Source organism: Gossypium hirsutum, chromosome D10 (genome assembly GCF_007990345.1).
Source record: "Gossypium hirsutum isolate 1008001.06 chromosome D10, Gossypium_hirsutum_v2.1, whole genome shotgun sequence".
In the NCBI taxonomy this organism is placed as follows: domain Eukaryota; kingdom Viridiplantae; phylum Streptophyta; class Magnoliopsida; order Malvales; family Malvaceae; genus Gossypium; species Gossypium hirsutum.
Genome location: NC_053446.1, coordinates 10,644,673 through 10,669,309, shown reverse-complemented (window position 1 = coordinate 10,669,309; position 24,637 = coordinate 10,644,673). Strand labels below are relative to the sequence as shown.

The 24,637-nt window shown below is 34.4% G+C and overlaps 3 protein-coding genes and 2 pseudogenes across 6 annotated transcripts; 1 reads left to right on the top strand and 4 right to left on the bottom strand.

Moving 5' to 3' along the window:
- Positions 1 to 740: 740 nt before the first annotated feature.
- On the bottom strand, positions 741 to 5,295 carry LOC107914205 (uncharacterized RNA methyltransferase pc1998). Its single transcript, XM_016843032.2, has 15 exons — positions 4,932 to 5,295; positions 4,706 to 4,820; positions 4,474 to 4,585; positions 4,314 to 4,358; positions 4,172 to 4,239; positions 4,010 to 4,064; positions 3,828 to 3,907; positions 3,657 to 3,740; positions 3,454 to 3,567; positions 2,707 to 2,825; positions 2,492 to 2,609; positions 2,190 to 2,317; positions 1,884 to 2,049; positions 1,723 to 1,802; positions 741 to 1,080 (listed from the first exon to the last, which is right to left on the bottom strand). The coding sequence occupies exons 1-15, from the start codon at positions 5,225 to 5,227 to the stop codon at positions 1,005 to 1,007; spliced, it is 1,656 nt and encodes a 551-aa protein (XP_016698521.2). The 5' UTR covers positions 5,228 to 5,295; the 3' UTR covers positions 741 to 1,004.
- A 411-nt stretch (positions 5,296 to 5,706) lies between these two features.
- Positions 5,707 to 10,440, bottom strand: LOC107914204 (uridine kinase-like protein 1, chloroplastic; annotated as a pseudogene).
- A 1,012-nt stretch (positions 10,441 to 11,452) lies between these two features.
- On the bottom strand, positions 11,453 to 14,972 carry LOC121222388 (acyl-CoA-binding domain-containing protein 5). 4 transcript variants are annotated; one of them, XM_041103088.1, is made up of 7 exons: positions 14,687 to 14,972; positions 14,504 to 14,548; positions 13,577 to 13,682; positions 13,392 to 13,492; positions 13,232 to 13,298; positions 11,950 to 12,216; positions 11,453 to 11,855 (listed from the first exon to the last, which is right to left on the bottom strand). In XM_041103088.1, the coding sequence occupies exons 3-6, from the start codon at positions 13,655 to 13,657 to the stop codon at positions 12,181 to 12,183; spliced, it is 285 nt and encodes a 94-aa protein (XP_040959022.1). In that variant the 5' UTR covers positions 13,658 to 13,682; positions 14,504 to 14,548; positions 14,687 to 14,972; the 3' UTR covers positions 11,453 to 11,855; positions 11,950 to 12,180. The 4 variants fall into 4 exon arrangements, with proteins under 4 accessions (XP_040959022.1, XP_040959023.1, XP_040959024.1 ...); XM_041103089.1 differs by having other exon boundaries at positions 13,577 to 13,792; positions 14,687 to 14,933; XM_041103090.1 differs by having other exon boundaries at positions 14,504 to 14,934.
- A 1,959-nt stretch (positions 14,973 to 16,931) lies between these two features.
- Positions 16,932 to 20,166, bottom strand: LOC121222387 (triacylglycerol lipase 2-like; annotated as a pseudogene).
- Positions 20,167 to 21,055: 889 nt separating this feature from the next.
- Positions 21,056 to 24,289, top strand: LOC107914203 (SWI/SNF complex component SNF12 homolog). The gene is given in 4 exon segments (XM_016843029.2): positions 21,056 to 21,223; positions 21,580 to 22,357; positions 22,360 to 23,179; positions 23,722 to 24,289. Coding segments are annotated over 3 exon segments (1,626 nt in total). The 5' UTR covers positions 21,056 to 21,223; positions 21,580 to 21,624; the 3' UTR covers positions 23,795 to 24,289.
- Positions 24,290 to 24,637: the final 348 nt, after the last annotated feature.

The window sequence follows — 24,637 nt, the reverse complement described above, 5'->3', positions numbered from 1 at the left end:
AATAATATTTAAAAATTAAATTTAACACTTACCATTTCCATTTGTTCCACCGATATGTGATGCCTATCAAGACGAGTTAATGATCCGGCCATTGATGAAATCGTAGAAATTTTTACGATTTATAAAAATATAAAAAAAATTAAACTATTTTTAAAAAGGAAATTGAGAGCAAATTGAAATTAAATATAGCTTTGAGAGATTTTTGGAATGAAATTGAAAGGAAATTGAAATTAAATATGGATTTATGAGAATTTTGGAAAGAAATTGAGAAAATTGAAAGGAAATTGAGAGGAAATATGAGAGAAGATTTGTTTGTGAAAAAATAAAAAGAGATGTGAGGTATTTATAGTTTTTTTTTACCGTTGGGGGGGCAACGGTCAAATATTTGACCGTTGGGCACTGTTCACGCGCGGGCCGACATCGCTGCCACGTCAGCGCAATGTGCTGACTCAGCAAGAAATCGCTTCCTCTAAGATGCGATTTCCTATTGAGTCAACACATCGCGCTGACGTGACAGCGATGTCCTGACGCATACCCTGACATCGCGCTGACGTGGCAACGATTTCGAGAAATTTAGACCAATCCGGTAAATAATTAAGTAGTTGGCCCATTTCGGTAATTAATGAAAAAATGAGCTTTTTTTGGTAAAATGCCCCGCTACTCTTGTTAATAAAATCTTTTAGCCAATTACATGGGACAAGTGATACTTTTTATTTAAAATAAATAAAAGTTAGATTAAATTAAAAATAAAAAAGTAATGACTGATAATGGAAATAATAATAATAATACAAACACGATACACAATGCATATTAGAGACGAAGGATGAGGAGTTTGTTCCCCCAAACACAAAGTTGACAGCAGCAATGCAAAAACTTCCTTCCGCAGGATAAGAATTTTATGACGTTGGTTAAACTTTCATTTTCCCTGGAAAGTTGTCAATGATGGTTGCATATAAGAGATCAAAGCTACAGTCAAAGCGGACAAAATCCAATGCCACTGTTCCTCAACCCTGTTTCTTCTTTTTCTTTCCTGTTTTCTTTTTCTTGAGGCTCCTTTTGAACACAGCTAATACCTCAATGCTGCAATAAACACCCCCACAATCACTCGAAAGGAGATCAAAAGGTTTACTTCTTTTATATGTGTGTGCGCGTGCGTGTGCATTTGAGGTTGCCAAGGTTTGAATGTTTGATTCCTCATCACTCAAACTGAGAGTGTATTGGTAGAGTTAAAAAGAGGGGAAGGATAGAAAGAGGGGGAATTCTACCATGAGTTCCTCTAAGAAAAAGCTTTGGTATTACCAATATTTTTAAGGATTTATCAATATTGGCGGAGTTCATGGTAGAATTTCCCAAGAAAGAGGAAAGTGAAAAAATGAAAAGAATTATGACAAACGACAAATTTATCATTTATGGTTAATGCATAAAAGGAAATCATTTCAATTTAGAATTATTAGAGTGAAAATGGAGGAGATATAAGTGTGCATATAACAAGACTATGCATTTAAAAAAAATCATTTTCTTTCCTATCATTTTTCAAGTCTACTACTACCAGAAAGAAAATTATATTTTCCATCTTTCCAGTCCACTTTTCTCCTCCAGGTTTTTTTCTTTCCAATTTTCTTTTTAGTTTCCACCCTACCAAGCAAAGCCTAGTGTCCAACACTCTACATGCATAAATGTAGGCTTATTTGGCAATGAAACATAAGTTTGAAGGAGCAATACCTCTGAGTGCCTGGAAAGAAATTAAAACCATGGGCTTTTTCCAACTGCCAAGACTTACTATTCAACAAGGACTTGCAATCCTGTTATATAATCCAACAATAACTAGTTTGTGAAAACTCAAACAAGTTAAAAACCAGTACATAATTTCCAACTACAAGTACCTCTTTGAAGCTTTCCCATCCACAGCTTATATAAATGAGAGTTTCTGGAAGTGATTGAGGATCTTCTGAAATTGTTTCTCTTCCAACTTGAACTGAAGCTTCTTTCGCACGTTCTCTTTCGCGTAAAACCCATGGTCTCTTTTCTTCTTTTATATTTGAAGATGAACTGGTGTTCAGATAAAGGAGTTAATGAATAAAGAAATGTATTTAAGTGCTGCAAATTCCAAATAACAATTGAGAAGTGTTCAAGATAGAACTGTCATCATATCCTCTACAGATGGCTAGAAATATACAGAATCATCCTACCCTTTCAAAGATGGTTTAACTTTATGTGAAGATATGGTCCGTAATGCATCAATCAAAGTTGTATCTAATCCCTTCCGAGGAGGATCAATGACAATCACATCTGATCCCACAAGCCAAGAAAGAGGATCCTGCAAATTCAGTGAATTATTCATACAGTTAGTTTGGAATTATTCAACAGTCACATTGCATACCAAACTTCCAAGGAAGCTCAAGGCATATAAACATCATTATCTGGATAACAAATCATTTGTGAATCCTAAATGACATGGAAGACCATAAAGTTGCAAGAGCTTGATACTAACAATGGAAGTGTCAGCATTGTGCCAGCTAATGCTGCCCTCAATAGACTTTGGTAAGCGGTCAACTGTCTTCTCAAATGATGGCTTAGATTCTTTGTTAATCTCAATGCATTTTACAGACCTGGAAACAAAAGAAATAAAATCAGAATAAAAGCTTAGTCTCGTTGAATGCAAGAATCAGAGAGAAATCTGAAGGGTTAGGGACATTCCATTCTTGCCTGCATTTTTTAGTGGCAGCTAATGATAATCCAATGACACCAGCTCCTGCATACAAATCAGCCACAGATGCTCCAAAAGGCACATATTTGTGTAACTTCCGAAGCAAATTATCAAAAGCCTGAAAAAGAAGCAATAAGAAAATATGCACTAAGCACTTCAAACAAATAATACACAATAAAGCTACACACGTCCTGCAGATATTTAAGTTGTATCATGCATCATATGCCGATCTAAAGCTCCAGGCAGGGAAAAAAAATTGGAAAAGGGATCTATACTACACATGTCCTGCATCATGCAGTAACACAAAAAATGGACCAAGATCAATGTTACTCGAACTTGAGTGTGAGTGTCAGGTACGGGTATATGCCCAAAACAGGCATAACCAATTTTTTAAAAGTTTTTATTAATTAGTTGGAGGGTCATATTTTCATTTCCATGTCCAAATATGTGTTGAACACAGATGTCAGGCACTAGCACTTGAAGAAAACCAAAACGTTGGAACAATATAGGCCAAGATAACGCACAAGCAGCTATGACAAGAAAAATCCACTGAAGGATATAAATAGCATTTAGAAACAGGCACCTCCAAACCCTGACTCTACGTACTCTCAGTTCCTGTGTAAATAATATTTAGTGATGTTTGCCTTTGCTTTGCATTGTTCATTTCTCTCTCATGGAAAATATACGTGATGGCATGTAAAAATTCCCAGTCCAATGAGACCTGCTAAATTTACAGCTTCACTTACCCGTGTGTTTGCTTGGCCGAAACTGGAGGGATCCAAGGATATATCAATCCCCCCAACATGCTCCCAGAAATCCCTTTCCCCCAAAAGATGTCTCCATCTATTCCCAAAAATTATCTGCAACATCAGTTGAGCATTCTAAGTTTCAAATGTCCAAAGAATTCAAAGAAGGGGAAAAAGAAAAAAGAAAAAAAAAGCTAACTCACATTGTTAGTAGATGTCTGAAAATTAGCCCACACAGAATGGATCAAATGGAGTTTACTCCTTGACCCACCATTTCTCCACAAAAACTGAACATCATTAAACAGAAGTAAGCATCAAACAGGACTTTGACATCAAGCAATAGAAGCGTATAAAAGTTAGGAAGTTGAACTCACATTAGCCAAGGCATTTAATTTGTCCGAATTTGAGGACTTCTCATTTCTTGAATTCCAAACTAAAGCAACCTGTACTCTACCTGGAATCACAATTTATTCAACTGTCACTCTTATTTGCCTTAAATAATTAGGAAAACAGAATTTTCCAGAAGAAAAAAGCCATACAAATTGCTTAAAACTACCATTTCTATATCTTTCGACAGCCGGAAGTGCAGTATTGTGTGTTGTAACAGCCATCTGCACACATTGAACGTTCATCAAAATAAATCCAAAAATACAGATTCCAATAATACTCTATTTAATTTTCTTGTTAATTAATATTTAATATCATCTGAATAAATCACCTGAACGTATCGCAAATCCCCTGTCCCTTGATCCTCATCATATGGTTCAATATTTAATTCTCTAACACCTAACATGGATAAGGGATTTAAGTAAATTTATTCAAATTTAAACCTTCAAAAGAAAGAAGAAAAAGAAATCAACCTTTTCTTAGTAGCTCAACAGCAGCATTAATGTTGGGGTGATGAGCTGAAATTGCAAGATTAACATTAAAGAAATTCAGATTAAGAACTTAAAAAGAAACAGTGATTTAGACACAAAAATGTATTAAAAAATACTAATTAAATTTTCCGATTTTTAAGACCTTTGCATTGAGGAATATCCACAACGTTATGAGTACCCTCCTGATAGAGTCCAATCAGAGGGTTCTCCGATGATCCACGAACGGCTAACTTTGCTCGACACCTCCATCCCCACTGGAAAGCAAAGCAGAGAATCAAAGCCCATTCCCAAAACTATTAAGAATTTCAAGGGAAAAAGAAAAAGAGGAAATTTGTAATTGGGAACTAAATAATATGAAATTGCAGGGAAAATACCAATCTACAGCTATCGAAAGTAAAATCTGACACTCCAAGACCCTTGAAGAAATTAGATGCTTCGTCTACGATGACCGGACGGTGTAGATTGAACTCGTGCGTGCATCCAGAGCACCTGAAAATTACATTTTCCTTTCTTAAGAAAATGAAAATTTATTGCAACTAAAAAGTTGAGTAGAAAAGTAAAAGTTTCTTCGTTCTTTTCGAACGCGAGAAGGGTGCATACGATTCAAAGTGAGGACACTGTAAGGCGCAAGTTAGCGAGGGGACAGCAGTTGCGGAAGTAGCTGGCGGGAGTAAGGAGGGAGGAGGTGGAGGAGAAGCGACGGTTGGCGCTGTGGCGGGGGATACGCGGCAGGTGATGATTGGATAAGTGGGACGTATTGGGAGGGTGTAGAGTGACATCTCTGTCGCGCGCGGTGGCCGTGTGGAGAATTTTTCAGGGCTCCTTGGCGGGAATGGATAATGTATATCAACATTAAGAAGGATAAATATCTCAATGGTACAACTCGGTCGGACCATCTATCCTAAACCCGAGCTGAAGCCCATATTTCCTTTTTATATTTTGGACCGGCTTAAGCTTTAGCTTTTGAATAAGAAGCTTAAATGTATGCATTGGCCCAAGTTTATACTGTTTTTGATAGGTTAAATGGAATTACTAATTAAACTCCAACTTCAGGTATTTGTTAGAATGTTATTGAATAATTAATCAAATAAATTAATTCACGTTTGTAGTGCATGGAGGGAGTTGAGTTGAATTATAACTTGAAAGAACTTTGAATTTTTTTTTATTTAAATTTGAAATAAAGTCAGATTTAAATCAGCTATGTTTGCTCATTCTATTATTAAAATAATAAAAAAAATCATCATATTTAATTATTTTATTCGGAAAGTGAATGGGTCATTATCGCCAAACCCATATGTAAAGAATTAGAGCAACCTAACATAGCAGCATCAAGTGGGTTTGAAGTTCCAACCGTGCCGAAAAGCGAAAAGCAAAGTTCAAGAAAATCACAGCAACACCTTTGATTATCATTATGCCATGCCCCATCAAATTTAACGAGAGGCATAGAACAATCAGCAGGAATTGTCTTACATCAATTTGCATTTAATCAGTTGGCTGATCAGGTGTATATGTATTTTAGGATATTACCGTGTCAAGCAACTGGTCCATTTGATACTGGTTATAGTTGCAACTTTCCAACTATAGTTGATCAATCATCAGTACCAAAATATCAATCTCCAAACTCACCCATACCTGGTATGACACGGACTCCCCGTTTAGTGCAACGTCAATTTCCGAAGTGACAACTTTCAAGGATGGGAACCGTTTGCAAACACAATGGATTCCTTCAGGTGCCTGAATAAAAGAAAATGAGGGATGAGTATATAGGAGGAGAGGAAACAAGAAAAGGTGGAAGGAAGGGTAGCAAGATAGTTGATGCATAAGCAGCCAACAATATGGAAAAAGCTCACAGAGACGAGGTTCAGGAATATAATGTGCGATTCTGGAACTCCTTTCTGTACGAGTAGTTCAATGGCGTGGTTGGCAGAGTTCCCTACAAGAAAGTCATCAAGGCAGGTTCTCATCGGAAGGCACATTAATAATCGAAGAATACAAAATAACATGTATTTTCAGGGATCATAACATGAGTTGACAACAGATGTTTTCCTGGATTCTTAAATTTGATAGCCAGAAGAATTTCTAATTGATTATTTCTCTGTAGACTTCCTATGTTGTTCCAACTTTTCATTTTCTTCTAACCCAGCTCAGACACTTTTTCAGTCACAAGTATGGTGATATAACCGTCCAGAGACCCTCCAAATTCAAGGAAAAACCCAATAGAAAATTAAACATAACCGTGTTGGATACATACCGGTATCCGATACTTACAACCAAGTCCAACTAACATAGTGTGCAAAAGCTTCAGGATAGCTTTATTTCGCTTAATCTACTTTTGCATTAGTATAGTGACAGCAAGTACAATAAATGGGGAAGAACTATGTTGCAGAGACTTCATTTTGGAAGATGAACAAGCTTACCTGTAGCAAGAACAAGATCCAGAAGGAGGACATGCCGTTCTGAAATATCCTTAGGAAGCTTTTCAATATAAGCTAAAATATCCGAGAAAAACAATTAACAGTTAAGATTATAAGTAATACCTGACAGCATAAAGATTCCAAAAATGTTACTAACATGTTTTCCATTATCTCCATCACGGTGAATCAGAATTTTTCCAATTTTTATTCCTTTGCAACATGCACGTAAGGCGTTTTCCATGCTTTCACCACTGTAATAAATAAATAAGAGAAAACCTGGTTAGTCAATACAAAAGAGGATAGCATAGAAAATTGCAACCAACCTAATTAAAACGAAATTCTAGAATCAATGCAGTATTTATGATGTACCAAATATCCAGAACAAGACAATAGAAAGAAATTCATCTTAACTTTCATCATATAGAACAAAAGATCACTCAACGCCCAATATTTTGATTAAACAAGGTCTGCTGTCAAATAACAAAAAAAGTGACCAAATCAACACCTGGTCAAAAGCTAACCTTCGAACAATGGAAACACCACACAACTTTTTGCAAAGTCAACCCCAGTGTAAACGGATGCTGAAAAGAAATAGCAGCAAATTACAAATGTAAGCAGAAAATTAATTACTTTCATGATAAGACATCTTAAGAACAACCCAAAGAAGAAAAAACCGACATAATTGTTTAACCAAACATACCTGTAGGTGTTATTACTTGCTTCTCAGTGAATGGAAAATGCCCAAGACCATGCTCCACCACCTAAATCGAATGCAAAAAAAATTCCAGCTACATTTTCAGAACATTTAACAGAAACAAAGCACGTTTCATACACAATATACAAAGCAGAAGGTACCAGACGAATAAGCCGATCTGAATAAAAGACAAAGTCATGCTTAGAGATCTCCCGGTCTCTAATCAGAGTATGCATTCCTCTAATCTGCACCATAAATATTACTTATGATTTCATTAAAAAAATTTAAAAATAATAATAATAATAATAATTAAAGACCATATAAAGACCAGACATAAAAGCAACAAATAATTACAGGTTAACAGAAAATAGTTGGGAATAACTTAAAGCATACAAGTGGCATCATAAGTCTAATGGGAAAAAACTATATGTACTTCAACAAGTTGTGATTGAAATAAGTTAGAGATAAAACACCAGATAACCTGAAATATTGACAGAATTACATATGCATTGGGATATATTTTGCAGAATCATGCTGACCAAGCTTAGTGCGGAGATGTTGCACAATCAAATCAATGGCAACATGATTTTCACCTCCTCGGGGGATGATGACATTAGCATACTTCTTTGATGGCAGAACAAAACCATCAAATGCAGGCTTGACAAACTTTGCATACTGCAAAAATAACACATCCACAATGTAATTATCAAAATGTTGGAAGAATTAATGCAAGGACTAAGGAGGCACATTAACCAAAAGTTCACATAAGTATTTTAATGGAATAGAATGTTAAGAGAACAAGTACATGTTCTGTTTCAAATCTACAAACAACACTGTTTATGTTTCCAGATTTTTATATCAGGGCTTCAATACAACCGACACACCATTCCAAACACGAAAAATTAAAAGATGCAGAATGTCTTCCAGGTTTTCAAGTATGAAATTACAAAGAGAATTTTGGTATGAACCAGCTTACTTGTTCAAGAACAGAGCTTACATCCCTACCCCTCTCAACCATGTCTCGTCTTATTCTACGAGCAAGCCTCACATCAGCATCTACAAGTAATAAATTGCCAAATAAAATAGAGAACCATTAGAGACCATAAGAGTAAGAAAGAAATACATGGTCAGAGGAAAAACAACAGATGCACCATTGTAAATATAAGTTCAAGCCACAAAACAAATGCATGCAAATTCATTCAACTAAGTGAAGCAATGGAATTCTAAGGGTAATTTATCAATGAAAACCCCTGCAGATCTAAGAACCCAAATTTAAGATTCTTCGAATAGTTGATAGGCTTCTGGAAATAACCACTGATAAAATTTAATCTTCTACTAGTTGGAGGGCCTCAAGCTATTACAGTTCAGAACAGTTAGTAGTTAGCAATTAAATTCAAATTTTAATTGTAGCTTTGTTTTATACATGAGTTTCTAGATCAGCTAGGACTTCAATCACCTTTCTCTTGATAGACATTAGATTTCTATTTTGTTTGTACCGATCTTATGTTTCCTGTTATTAAAATTTATTTTGGTTTGAGTGGTTGGCAACAGCTATAAGTTGTTTAACCTTTATAGCTATGCATGATGTTAAGTAAAGAAAGGATCTAGCACCTTAAATAAATTATTAAGTATAAACATCTCTAAAACAATCATCAGAGGATACAAAGATGGTAAGGAACTAGATAAAAGAGGTCAAACCTGTGTCAACAAAGATCTTCATATTCATAAGGTTCCTAACACACTGGTCATGGAAAACAAGAATTCCTTCCAAAATTATGTCATCAGAAGCATTCACCTGGCAATGGTTAAACAAAGAACAAACCCATATAAGCTTGCCAATTTATTGCATTATCATCAATGGATTTAGATATTTTACAAAGCCATAGAGAACTCAATAATTAAAAGGGCAAAGAAAAGGAAAATTCAAGTGTAAGCATTAGTGCATTACTTAAAATTTGAAACAGACATGGCCAAAACAACTGTTACAAGTTCTCAACTGAATACTAGTAGATTTTTCAATCATCATCATGCAAATTTCAAAAACAAACTAACTACCTGTCAAAAACTATCTGAAGATCGTTGATGACGTTTAAAATCATAGATTGGGACCTGAACAGATTGACCATCTTTGAGCTTCTCAATACAACCCAGAAGCTGCTCGGTATCAAAAGCATCTATAAAAACCCAAAAAACCAATGCATGATCAAAACAATAGCATCCAATATAAAAGGAGACAACAAAATTCAGCAAACAATATTAATATACCGGGATTATCAAAATTATACTCGTGCACGCGTTTTAACTCTTCAGTAGTTAAACCACGGTAAAATGAATCCTTCATCCATAAAGAATAGAAATGTGAGCAAAAAGTTTGGTAAATTTCAGTTATAAGATGAACAAATTAACTTGAATTTGAACCTGATTGGCAAGAACAACACGGTGATCGTGAAGCTGTTGGATAATCATATCGCAGACTGTCGTCTTACCAGAAGCGGTACCTCCTGAAACCCCTGTACAATTACAATATAAAAAATAAAAAGCTTCCTGTAATTTAATTTTAAGTAATCATATTTTCAGAGCAAAAACGGCGAAAACAGCTAATTACAGCAAAAAGAAAAAACAATTCAAAGAGAAATGTTCTATTTCTTTGTTTGTGTAGAAGAGGAGAGAATTGAGGAATACCCATGACGAAGGGCTGACGAGGACCATTGGCGTCAGACAATGCGGTGGAGGTGGCGGTGGCGGTTGGGCTACGGAGGCCTGAGAAATGAGGCCTCGATGCCTTCTCCAGAACGTAATCTATGGAGGTCTTCTCTTTTGGCATCGTTAAAATGGGGGGAAAATTCGAACCTGAAAATATCGAAAAATAATAAAGAAAAAACTAGAAATTCCAACTCAACAGTTGAATCAAATATACGAAGTAAAGAGAGACTGTGCCAATGCTGTCTTCTCTATCTGTCTCTCTCACTCAAAAAGCTTAAAACCCAAACTAAAGAATTAAATGGAATAGAGGCGTAATAGCTAATTTAATTATTTAGTTGAATGGAATGGAATAGAGGCGTAATGATATTCTTGTGTTTGATTGAATGGAATAGCTTAAGAAAAAAAATTAAAATGATTAGAATACCTTTAGCAGAAATTTTTTAGGTAGATTATTATTATTATTGTTATTAAAATTTAATAAGATTATTAATATAAATAATAAATAATTTAATTATATTTAATAAAAATTATTATTAAATATAATTTAATAAAATTCTTAATATTAAATATTCTTATATGAATTTACTAAAATCATAATATATAATACTATAAAATATAATTTAAAATAATTATTATTAAATATAATTTAATAAAAATATATAATTTAATCTAAAGTTTGAATGTGTATTTACCTAGCAAAAATCAACGAACTCTCGTGTAACTATAACCTAATAATATATTATGTATAATTAATATTTCGTGAATAATTAATAGCATAGAGATAAATATAGTAATGAAGAATTTATACGATTAAAATGCTAATAATTTATAGTATACAATTAAAATATTATAAATAAAATAATAGTAAATGATATATAAGATAAATTAACATATAAATAATTCATATATTTAAAAGGAATAAAGATAAATTTAGTGTTTATATTTTTGTAAATTCATATGTATTTATATATCTTTATTATTTTGTGTTTTTTTCTGTTTTTTCTTGAGATTTTCTGTTTATTTTGTATTTTATTTTTGAGAATTTTATATATTTTTCTGATTTTTAATAATTTTTAGACTTTGAAAAAATTTACTGTATTTTTTATTTTTCACCTACTTTCTGAATAGAAGAAACCACATGGAACAACTAAACAAATTCTTTAAAAAGAATTTATTCCCTTTTTTTATGTATATTTGTTCTTGGTGGCTAAATTCTATTCCAACTGTTCACATGTTTTTTCATTCCTCACTCAGTTCCCTTGTACAACAGCAATACATAGGACAGATGCATTTAGAAGCAAAATTTATACTAAAAGTAGAATTTGGATGCTATAGAATAGATGCCAAAAGATTTACAATTGTAGGTTTTTCACTTCACTTGAATCTGAAAACACTTGCAAGCAATCAGGATTTTGAACTTTGCAGAAAAGCTCACCAATCTCACAAATAATTTACAAAGTAATGGAACTGGCATAAGAAAACACACACACACACATTTTGACAAGAAACCAAAACATTTTTGAGATATATACAAGGGGCTAAAAAGAAAAAACTGTAGTAGTAATTCATTGGTTACATGTTGTCGTCCGTATTTGCGGTCCGGAACGGCCAACAAATCGAGCAAATCCTGAACCAAAAACCTTTCTCCTTCTTTGGTGGTGCTGCCTTGGTATCCCTCTTGGCAACGAGATCAGCCATGAACTCAACAACAGCCTAATGTAGAAAGAAGTTGAATGAGTTAGTAGCTCATAAGAAATCAAACAGGAAAGGTCCCAGCAAGTTAAATTTGTAGCCAGATTAGCATTACCTGAGCACCCAATTTGATTACTTCTCTTGGTGGAACTTCCAAGGGAGTCTCATCAGCTCGGAAAACTCTCAATTTCGACAATAATCTGAAACAATCGTGTAAAACTCTGATCTAGTTGTCACTTATGTCCAACTCTTCAAGCATCTCAAGGTTTCCAATTGATCTTGGTAAGGCTCTTAAATCTGCAAAGTTCTTCCCCACATTCAATTGATCTCAAGGTTTCCCCACATCTCAAGGTTCAAGACTCCCTCTTACTTCACAATGTACCTATTAAAAATTATTGTAACCTACTTAAGTTCCATGTAGCAAAGGAAAAGTACAAGAATAAACTAGAATTAAAGCTGGATGACAGAACATATGCTTCTGATAGAAATATTGACAACATCAAAACAGAACACATGCCTACCAGTTATGTTTGTAACTTGTGCTTTAAAATTAAGTTCAATTAATTGCTTAAATCTATAGCCCCTGAAATAAGAAGAATATAGAACATGGCATAGCTACATTTTCACTCTTTCCAAATTATACAATCAAACAATACATACACACACAGACATGCATCAACTTCTGACCGTATACAACTTGACAGTTTCACATCTCTGAATAGTTCATGAGTTTCAACCAAAGGATTATAGAAGTTGCTGTAAAAGACAGTGATTGTTTTTTATTTATTTCTAACTACATTATGGTCTCAAAGAAAATGCAAACCTCAAATGGAGGGGAAAACAAGTGGAAGTGACCATAAATAGCTATGCATTTCAATGCTCAATTAGATAAACAACACTCAGATTTGTGCAAAAAGTGTAATGTGAAATTCTTGATATCTTTATTAGGACATTCTATGTATAATAATCTAAACTTATACATTCTATGTATAATTATCTAAATATAGATAATAAAGTAGCACTCTGTTGCTAGAAGTAGCATGACAAGGTCTAAGGCAACAGAAAACATGTGAATTGAGCTATAAAGTCAGTATGTTGGACACAAGTGCTGGACATGGGTACTTCAAGAAAAAATATTCAAGCAGATCATGCCCATCAAATTTCCAAGTAATTAAAAACATCTTAACATCATTTGATATAAATAATTTCAAACCATCAAATATATATATAAAAAGACAATATTCTCGAGACATTTAGGTCCTCTAGTGTCCTCCTTAAGAGCTCGGTGTTTTACGTATTTTTTATATATGACTATAAATCTCGAAACATTTAGGTCCTCTAGTGTCCTTTTCATTCTACATACGTTCCAAAGGGAGGAGGCGAAATGAAATATATACCTGCTTCTCAAGGCTTACGCTCTCAGTTATGTCACCACCTGCTGGAGCAGTATTCGAGTCTGCATTCCTGCAGGACATGAAACAAGTGGCTCAACATTTTCAGTATGATAAATAATGACATTAGTGAAAAGATAATAGAGGATTGCCAATATCAAACCACCTTTCATGCATAAAAATGGCCTGCTTATCTGGAAATGAATCTATATCAGGAGCCACAGAACCAGCAACGCCTTGGTCTGCAGATTCTAATTTCCGCTCTCCCTATACAAATATTCGTGTCAATCCAAAATATTCTCGGTAAAAGAAGTCACCAAAGAAATCAAACAAAGCCTACAGGAGACTCACATCGGAAGTATCTTTCGTCCACCCCGGAACTTTATCTGAAACAAGGGCAACATACTGCTCCATAGCCGCCTCTGGACTCATGTTCCCCAGCTTTTGCCAAGCATTCCTTGCACAATGCAAGCAATAGTTATGGAATCCGAAACAACTTGATTAGCAATCACATGATTCTAACAGCAAGGTAAAACACTTCAGTTGTTTTGACTTTTAGACATTTTCCTATGGTAATAATTCCATGTTTGTGTCAGTCATCCAATATCCAGCATTTGATTTCAAAATCTAAAGAAGAATAGAACTATATCCTACTATACTTTCAATTAATAATCCCCAAAACAAGCAGGAACCAGAACAAATCAAGAACAATAGCAAAACAATTACAACAATTTCCAGTTTCATCTTCTAGTCACTAGCAACAAGAAGCTAATATCTGAATCAGTATCAAACGAACCAACGAAAACCCCATTAACCAACAGATATAAACACACAAAAATCCAGAATTTGGTGCACGCAATAAGTGAAATTCCAAGAACAATCAATCAATACTGGTAAAAGATATGGAAAAAGGCAAAACCTTTGGAATAAAATACATATAAAAAACAAGGCAAACCCAGAAAACGAGATAAGAGCACAATCACAATGCAAAAGCATGTCAATTTTTTTCCTTCAATTCTCTGTAATAAACAAGAACCGAAACAAATATTGCAATACAAACAGTTTTAGCTTAAGGATTGAACAATTTTTCAATCACAACGCAACCCATAAAACTATTTCGCTTCAGGAAACAAATATTCTTCAATCACAACGCAACCCATAAAACTATTTAGCTTAAGGATTGAACAATTTTGTCAATCGAACATGCATCAAAGAAAAGCCCAAAATTATCTGTCAAAAGAAACAAATATTGGCGATTTGAGCCAAAGGAAAACTAACCTGTAATGAGGAAATCGGGGAAGAGTGCGAGCTGCTAAAATACCTCTGGAAAGAAAAGCGATTTTAAGGGAACAGTGAAAATACCTCCACAAATCGGTTTTTCGTTCTTGATAAAATGAAGAAAATAAAAGGAACGATGAACAAGAACCGATGGCAGAGTGAGTGGAAGGGAAAAGAAATTACCTGTGCAAGAAAACGTGGGAGAATCGGGCAGAAAATGGAAGCTTTATGATGAGGGTAGAAAATGGAAAACAAAAGATGAAAAGGGGGCGGAATAGCTAATCGGCGCTGAGGGAGCGTAATGCCTATTACGCGCAATAAGGGTAAGAGGCCAGTAACCGATTCGGGGGAATCCGAATACAGCGAACCAAACAGCCGTTTGGTAGTGGGCCCGCTGCATAGGGGGGAATACGCATGCATTCCCCCCAACCAAACGCCTCCTTAGTTAGTTTAAGTTTGGTGATTCAGCTTTATATGATCAACAAACTTCCGATTCATGAGAGGTTTAAATGAAAATTTTAGAATAGTTTTCTGATTATTTTCTAATGTTTTAAAGTTGAGTAGCTAAAACGTAAATTTATTAATAATTTAATTTTTTAAATATAATTTACCCTAATTATTAAAAGTAAAAACAGGAATATTAAACACTAATAAAAGGACCCAAAAAAATTCGTTAAAAGTAGGAAAAGGAATATTAAACAAGAAGAAAAAAAATAAAAAATTTTGTTAAAATAATTTGTGGTAAAGTATACCTAATATTACTAAATTGATCATTTTAACTTCAAAAATTATAAAATGGTTACCGAGTTATTTAAAATTTTTTATTTAAATCACTAAACTATTCAAAAGTTTTAATTTAAATAATTGGACTGTTAAATTTTCTTTTTAAGTTTGACTAGCAAGTTTCATCAACGATTCAATGATTAATACGGTAGATCAATATCTATTGGCAAGTAGAATAACATATCTTATATTCAAGTTGGTCTGATGATCAATGTTTGGGATTAAAGAAGAAAGCTTTCAATTACTGTAAGTAATACAAATAGAAAAAAACTATACAACAATAATTTTAAAAGCGAACTATATATTATATTTTAAATAATTTATACATACAGTAGGTTCGTGTATGACACGAGTAAGAAAACCATTTAATACATAGTGATCTTCTCACGGATATTTTAAAAAATATTTACTTCTCACAATATAAATTTGAATTTAAGTTAAAGCATTCAAAAATAATTTTTTTTAGAATACTACTTTATATTAATGTTTTAATAATATATCTTTTAAATTTTATTTGTTGACTAGACTAAAGGAAACAAAAATGCTTGATTATATTTTATTGAAATTTTCAACTAAAATTATTTGCCTGCATTTTATTTTTTTTAAAATATTATTTTATACTTTAAATTTAAGTATATTCTTTAAGTTGTTTATATCTCTTGAATATTATATCATTAATATTTTTAATTAATACCTCCTTATTTAAATAATAATAGTTTTATAAAATGCAATATTAACCCTTGCATCACACAGCATAGAAAACTAGTTAAACAATAAGAAAAAGAACTAAAACTAGTTAACATTTATCTAAAATAGTTATCGATATAACTAAGATAAACTATCAAAATAGTTATTTTTGTTTGTCTCAAGTTATATTTTAGTCACTTATGTTTGAAATGTTACGTTTTAGTCATTTTCATTATCGTGTTGTAACATTCTAGTCTTTTAGCCATTAATTACCGTTAACGGTGTAATAGTAAGTTGACCTGATATGTTAAATCGTCATTTCAAACGAAAATTTTAGGTTAAATTCTACAATTGGTCCCTATATATTTTTTTTTATTTTGAGCAATTTAATTTTTTTCTTTTATATTCTTTTAACTTTTTTTTAATTTATTTTCCATTTTGCTTTTGCTTCTCCCTCTGTTTTCCTCCCTTCTCTATTTCTTTTAAATAGTTTTTCTATATTTTCCATTTATTAAAACTAGTCTGCAAGCTTGCCTCACTCGAAAAAATTAAATTGTTCAAAAAATAATAATAAAAGTATAAGGACTAGTTTTAACAAATGGCAAACATAGAAAAATTATGTTAAAAGAAATGGAGAAGGGGGGAAAACAGAGGGAGAAATAGAAGAGAATGAAAAAAAAAAAGAAAGTTAAAAAAACATAAAAGAAAAAAATTAAATTGTTTAAAATGAAAAAAATGAGGACGAATTGTATAAATTAACCTAAAAGTATTATTTGAAATGATAATTTAACGTGCCACGTCAACTTACAATTACACCGTTAAAGGCAATTAACGGCTCAGTGACTAAAATGTTACAACGCGATAATGTAAGTGACTAAAACGTAATATTTCAAATATAAGTGACTGAAATATAATCTAAAATAAACAAAAGTGACTATTTTAATAGTTTACCCATATAACTATTTAGATTAATTAATAATATTATAAAATTAAAGAAATTAAATAATACTTAATTAAAATAGAAGAATTAAACCCAAAAAACTAAAATCATAATTTAATTTTTGACCGATGCCTATTCAGTACAGTGGCAAGCAGTTAAATACATTTGAATAAAATTTCGAGTTCGAGTTTTGTTAAATGGAGACATGGCGAGGTTTGTCCACATTTTGACCGATGCCTGTTTAGTACAGATTGATACATAGAATCTGCTTGGTTTTATTACCAAACAGATAATAGAAGCAGCTGGTTCAGAAAATCCGATCAGACTAGATTGTGCAAAACGTATCATTGTTGATTTTTGAAGAACCGAAGGACTTGATTGTATACAATATCCTTGGCGTTGGTTCCCATGATGAAATCGGCATGGGCGTAATCTTTGATGAACTGAACCATGAGCTTGTCCTCATCATGGAACTTGAGGCTGTCCAGCAATAGTAGAACATCTTTAACATCTGAAAGAGCGTCTTGGCCGCCGTAGCTGATGAAGATGGGAAGGTTTCGTGGGATTGCGGAGATGTTGTAAACTGGTGGCTTGGCTTCTCCGTAGTGCATCCGGTTATAGTCCGGTCTGCCGTAGTTGTATTTCGCTATAACTCCGTCTCGAACAGCTGTAACTTTCATCTCCTACTCTTTAGTCATTTACAAGTCTCGTTTATGACAATTCTGAAAGGCTAGAACACATATCTAACATCATCATATAGATGATGGAAAAACCGGGTTCCAGGACATTACGTATCGGGATTTGATCGTTACTCTAGCGTACGCTTATTAAGCTCTTAAGTAAGTCTGAAAAGGACTATACGTACATGAGGACGACAGCAAATCCCGAAGATAATGTAAGAGATACGTTCTAGAACCCGAGTTTCACGTATGCAAACAACATGGAGGAAATGCTACAAGGAGAGTTGGGTTTCATAGACTCACTCTGTGCCAAGTGAACCATGTTTTTGGTTGCTGTGGATTGAGGCTCATTCTTTATGAAAAGATCAACGGTTGAAAAATTGAGACAGCAATTTTTTCCTTGAATTTACAATAACAAAATGAATTCAGCATATTTTATCACAACTAATTCTATTCCTATGCATTGATTTGATTGTAGTCAAATAATGAATCTTATAATCTACAAATATATTAGTTACATCCGAGTTCGAGTAACATAGGAAAGCTGTGTATCGGGTATTGCAAGCATTAAGATTGAAGAAGTTGAGCATGGATTTAGTACCAGTAATAGCAGTTAACAGGTCATAGCAGTCAACCCCAGGGTAATTGCATAAACGCTTGAGAAAAGCTGATGCCTTCTGTCTGTCAAGAGCAGAGAAAAACAGGAACTAAGCTCTTGATTCACATGAAATCGTTTTCGGTTGGGTTGTGTTTGTGAACATAACTGATGCTATTATAGCCGTAATCTTATGTTCCCACCCTTATTTTAAATCGTTAAACATAGTTAGAATGAGGGTTTAGTCCCTGAGAAAAAAAAACAGGTTTTGAGCTATTGATTCTCACCCTTTTGGATTGAATTCAGCTACTCCGAACCAAGTAGTGATCTGCTTGCCAAAACCAATGAAATGTTTAAAACATTAGTATAGTGTTGTTAAATGTTGAATGAAGAGAGTGTTCCTTACTTACGGACCTCACCAACAAAGGCTTTAGCAGCAACCATGCCAAGTGCAGTATTCATGTGGCTCAAGTATGCGATCGGGCTTAGAAACGCTGCGGATTTCAGCGTGTCTGCCTGATGCCCCTCTGAGAATGATGCCAGACCTATAAGAGTTCCCTGTCAATCACAATGTCCCCATTATATTCGTATTGTTGTTCATGTTGAATGTTGTATTTGAAGACAAATAAAAAAGAGTGGGACATCTCACCAGGGAATGACCAATGTAATGAATCTTCTGCTGTGTCTGGTTGAAGACAAAGCAAAAACAGCTGGTAGATCGAAACTCACCAGTTCATCCCACGACCAATTCCAGAACTCCTGCCACTTTCAGCAATCAGTTTTAAGTTTTTTTGACATTTTTATTACAGATGAAAAAAACAGGAAAGGAAAGAAGAAAACCGGCTGGGCGGAATCAAGGGAAACATGTTTTCTGCAGAATCTGGTGCCTCTGGTGTTGGCAATCCAGACATCGAATCCATTATCAGCCAAAATCATTGGTAGATTTTGTAGTGGTGAATTCAGGAGCCATGTCATTCCATCCTGACAAACCAACCCAAATAACACAATAATCATGCATCTAAACGTGGCCCGTTTCATGCCATCATCAGTTTCGGTGCGTAAATCAAGCCTAATCTTTTCTTTAAATTTTAAAAAAGTTATCCTTGAATGGGGCGAATTAAAGTGTCGTCTTGGGTCGACAAATTGAGTGCACGGTACATGTTCTTCTTTATTTGAGCCTTTTAACTTTTTAATTTACTCATCCATTTTTCCCTTCCCACCCAAAGACTACCTTTGTTTTGATATTAAACTCAATTCAAGATACTCGAATATTGGGTGGAGGACTCACCACAAGGACACCATGTTGTATGAGTATAGGCTGCTTCTTGGTTCCAGCATTACCGTTCCCTTCAAAACGTCGCTCTGGAATTCTTTGCATGCTAAGGATATATCCATCTTTTGTTTTCACCTGCAAAAACAGTTAATTAATTAATCAAAAAGTAACACCAACCGAAAACTTTGTATCAATGTTGTTCATACTTCATGTTCTTGGCATTTGTAACCATGGATAGTCACCGAGGTGGCGCATATCCCACTGACTGCTGCTGAACCATCATTGCTGAGGAACGAGCCACGGGTCGAGCCATATGCTTCATGAGGCTGGACCACCAAGGCGAGTAATAAGCTCAAGGAGGCCAAACGTAAGAGTTCAGTAGGAGCCATAACTTGCTAGTTCTTTTTTGGGTATTTCTTTGAGGCTAAAATCAATGGCTATACAATTATATATATAAAGACAAAGGAAGAAGATAAAGAAGCAGAAGGAGAGGGAAAAAGGTTACTGGTTTTCTTTTATGTATATAATTCCTTGCACTTGGAACTGTCAACTAAAATTTCCAGGCTTAAAATATGGGGGCTTTTTACAATATTTCCTGTGAGAAGGGAAGCGAAAGTGGGACCAGAGATGAAGCTTTTCTTTTAAAAAGAAAATTTATCATTTAGATTTATAAGTGAATTATTCATTTTGTGAAACAGAGCAGAATCGGTGAATTTCCATGCATCTATCAAAGAAACCATCTCCCTCTCCCCTAGGGATTTTTTCAACTTATAATGTGCAACGTGACTGGTTAGGATAATTTTTTGTCAACCCTAATCCAAATTTTCAATAAATATCCAAACTTACCTCATCCCAAACCCTATTTAATATATTACCACTAACTCCCATTCAAATCCCGAAATGATTTTCTCAATCCTGCCTCGTTGGTGTGAAACCCGAATTTTACACAAAGAAAAAGTTCTATATCGTGTTAAATTTTATAAAATTAAGATGTAATAAAAAATAAAAATATTTATAAAATTATATATGTTGTAAAATCTTATAAAATTAAAAGATTATAGTTAGGGTGTTTATCGTCTCAAGTGTGACTTGGGTTCGAATCGCGTCTTTTCTTTCTTTCTGTAATTCACAAAAAAAAGAAAGAAAATTATAATTTTAAAATATTAAAAGAGGAGCATTTTAGTAATATATAATAATAGATCGGAGAATTTTACTTAAATTCGACTCTAACTTAATCTCAAAATTTTCATTAAAGAATATAGTATTATATATTACTATAATTTAATTTTTATGTGTAATAAATTATGTAATACATAAAAAATATATATATTATAAACTTAAAAAACAAATCATGCTAAGTTGAGTTAGCGCATTAAATTTTAAATCTAGGCTTCGTATTTTTCAAGTATAATAATTTTATTCAAAAAATATTCTAGCTTAGACAAATACCTGATAATGTAGAAGGTTACTATTAAAGGCATATCTTATGTAAAAAAAATTTAATGTGTTGTAACTAACCCGATCCATAATAATGAAGAAGCCCGGTCCTTTTGCATCGGATACGGGTCGGTCGGGGCTTTGTTGCTGGTAAATGGTATAGAGAGAGAGAGAAGAGTAGCAAACGAAGCAGCGATAGCGAAGTCTGTTTTTCGTTTTCTCTCTCTATAGCTCAAAGTCTTGGTTTGCTGGAAGAGAAGCCAAAACCGCAAAAGCCTATACCTTCCAAATCTCTTCAATCTTTCGTAAGACTATTGCACAGAAGGTTTTTTCTTCTTTTTTTTCCTTTTTATTTGTTACGTTGTTCGTTCCCTCTTAATTCCTCTCTTTTACTTTCACCTTTCTCCCCTTTATCTAATTTTGTAAAATTGGAGTTCTTTGTTTCGCGCACTTTTTATCTTTATTTTCCCTTCATTTCCTCAATTTTTTTGGTAAGATTTGGTTCGAATTCTGTGTCTTTGTGGCTTTTGCAAAAATTAGGGCCTTTTGAGGGTGTAGGTACCCTTTAGGGTTCAACTTCTAAAGGTTCGATTTTGAAGGAAAATTTTGCTTATTTTGGTGCTTTTTATTATTGGGAATTTGCTGAGGTAGCTCGGGATTTACTTGTTCTGAATGCTTTAGGCTTGATAGGTGTTTGATATTTCGCCTAAGTGAACTAGATTTGGGATGTCCATGAACAACAATAATCCCCCCAAGAGCCTTGGAGCGTCTTCGTCTCCCTTCAGTAATGCGGGGATGCCTGGAAACCCTGTATTCTCGCAAGCACAAGCACAAGCACAAGCACAACTTAGTGCTGGTTTTCAAGCTCAGTTTCAGCTATCCCAAGCTCAGGCCCTTGCATTGGCTCAGTCAAAAGCTCAGGCCCTTGCTCAAGCTCAAGGGCAGGTAGCTCATGCCCAGTTCCAAGCACAACTTCAAGCTCAAAGTTTGTCCCTTAACCAAGCTCAAAATGCTGGCATTGGTAATATAGGTTCGTCTTCGCCATCCTTTTCTACTCCTGGCAGTGCAAGTGTGAAGAGGATCTTTCAAAGGCCCCCTATGCGTCCTCCTGGTGTTCCGATGACAAACACAATGTCCCCTTTGAGAATGATGGAACTTACACCTGCCGCGCGAAGAAAGAAGCAGAAGCTTCCTGACAAACAGTTACAAGAAAGAGTGGCTGCAATTCTTCCCGAATCTGCTTTGTATACCCAGCTTCTTGACCTTGAGACACGTGTTGATGCCGCGGTTGCTCGGAAAAAAGTTGACATCCAAGAAGCACTTAAAAACCCTCCTAGTGTTCAGAAAACTCTTCGAATATATGTTTTCAATACATTTGCTAATCAGCTTCAGACAATTCCAAAGAAGCCTAACGCAGAGCCCCCTATGTGGACCCTTAAAATTATTGGGAGGATCTTGGAAGAGGGATAGATCCAGATCAGCCTGGGTTTGTTAATAAAACAAACCCCTTTTACCCGAAATTTTCGTCTTTCTTCAAAAGAGTGACTATCTCTTTGGACCAGAGATTATATCCAGATAATCATATCATTATATGGGAACATGCTCGATCTCCCACACCACAAGAAGGTTTTGAGGTGAAGAGAAAAGGGGAAAAGGAATTCACTGTGAATATAAGGTTGGAAATGAATTATGTACCTGAAAAGTTTAAGCTTTCTTCAGCTTTAATGGAAGTCCTTGGCATTGAGGTTGATACGCGCCCCAGAATTCTAGCTGCAATTTGGCATTATGTGAAGGCTAGAAAACTTCAGAACCCATACGATCCGTCCTTTTTTAATTGTGATGCACAGCTTCAGAAAGTTTTTGGGGAAGACAGAGTGAAATTTACCATGGTTTCACAGAAGATATCGCAGCATTTGTCTCCACCACCACCCATACATTTGGAGCATAAAATCAAGCTTTCCGGGAATAGTCCTGCTGGAAATGCATGCTATGATGTGGTAGTTGATGTGCCCTTTCCTATACAGAGGGAATTGTCTGCTCTGTTGGCAAATGGAGAGAAGAGCAAAGAGATTGATGCTTGTGATGAAGCAATCTGTGCTACCATAAGGAAAATTCATGACCACTGTAGAAGACGTGCATTCTTCCTAGGATTCAGTCAATCTCCAGTAGAATTTATAAATGCTTTAGTTCAGTCTCAGAGCCAGGATCTGAAAATGGTAGCTGGAGAACCTAGTCGAAGTGCTGAAAAAGAGCGGCGATCAGATTTCTTTAACCAATCTTGGTAAGCTCTTTTTTTTTTCTGTTTTGTTACTGACTTGCAGGTACTGTTGTTATGTATCATTTAGCTCTAGTTAGGAACTGTAGCTGCCTAGCCTATCACTTCAGACATGCAGCCATTGCTACTGATACTATCTTGATTCTTGAATTCAAAATGATTTGGTAGAAACCTGAGTCTTTGATTGACCCTTCTATCATATTTGCTTGTGCCTTGTCTAAACTGTTTACCAATTCTTCCCTCTCATCGCCGAGTGGTGAGTACTGTTATTACTTGAGATTTTTTGTTCTTTGCTAGAGCTCATATGTGAAACAATAGACAAGCGGGTGGCGGATCATCATGTTTTACTTCATTCACGCCTGCATCTTGTTTAAGCTTCGAGACTTAATCTTAAAATCTTTTGATTGACACGTGACAACTCTTGCAGTATTTGAGAAAGATAAATCTGTTTGCAGTCTAAGAACCTAATGATAACAATAAAGGTGATAATAGAATTTCCGAAAAACTATGAAAGACATAATCAAGTTCATTTTTGGTGGTTCTAACAGGGTTGAGGATGCTGTGATCCGCTATCTGAATCGCAAGCCACCTGCTGGAAGTGATGCTCCAGGAAGCATATGAATCATGCAAAGCCACCTAGTGGAAAGTGATGCTCCAGGAAGAACATGAATCATGGTTCCGAAGGTATCGATGGCTTGCTAGGTTTTTCTTTGATTTGAATCATGTATCAACTGAACTGTAGACCAGTCCTTTAGTGGAATTAGAATTACAATGTTGTTGGATGAGGATTTAGAGAGGGATGTAGAACAGGAAGTAGCTTGTTTAGGCATGGTTATCATCAAACTTTTTTAAACGAAAAAAAAATAGGAATTAGCATGATAGTTTTATTTAGTTCAATTTGTAATTTATATATGGTACACTCCAGGATAATCATACCTTGATTTAGGATACGAGTGTCAGATATTGTTATGTGTCTCAAATGTGGGTGTGTCCAAATTTCTAAAAGCTCTTTCATGTATTTTAAGGGTCCTTAAGAGAGAGATCCTTACATCAATGCCTGAAAAAAATGTTGTGTACTAGCAAGTCAAGAAAAATCCTCATGAAGAGTTTGGACCAGCATGCCTTGGTCTCCCTTTAATCAGTGCATGATAATTTTGGATATGATATATAAAAGGAAAAAAAAAACACAATGAGTACGACAGGTAAACTCTTTTAGGTTAAATTGTGCTATTAGTTTTATTTTTTGAATTAGTTAATTTTAGTTTTGTACTTTTTCTGATAGCAATTATATTATGTGTAAAGTTATAGATTTAGTATGTGTTTTTAATTGGATCATTTTTAGTTTCTATACATTTTTGAATTTTGATTATTTCAATTTTAACACAAACAATAGTAGTTGAATTTATTAATTGTTTTTTTAGTAATATACGGAAATAACAAGTGATAATTTGAAATAGCAAAATT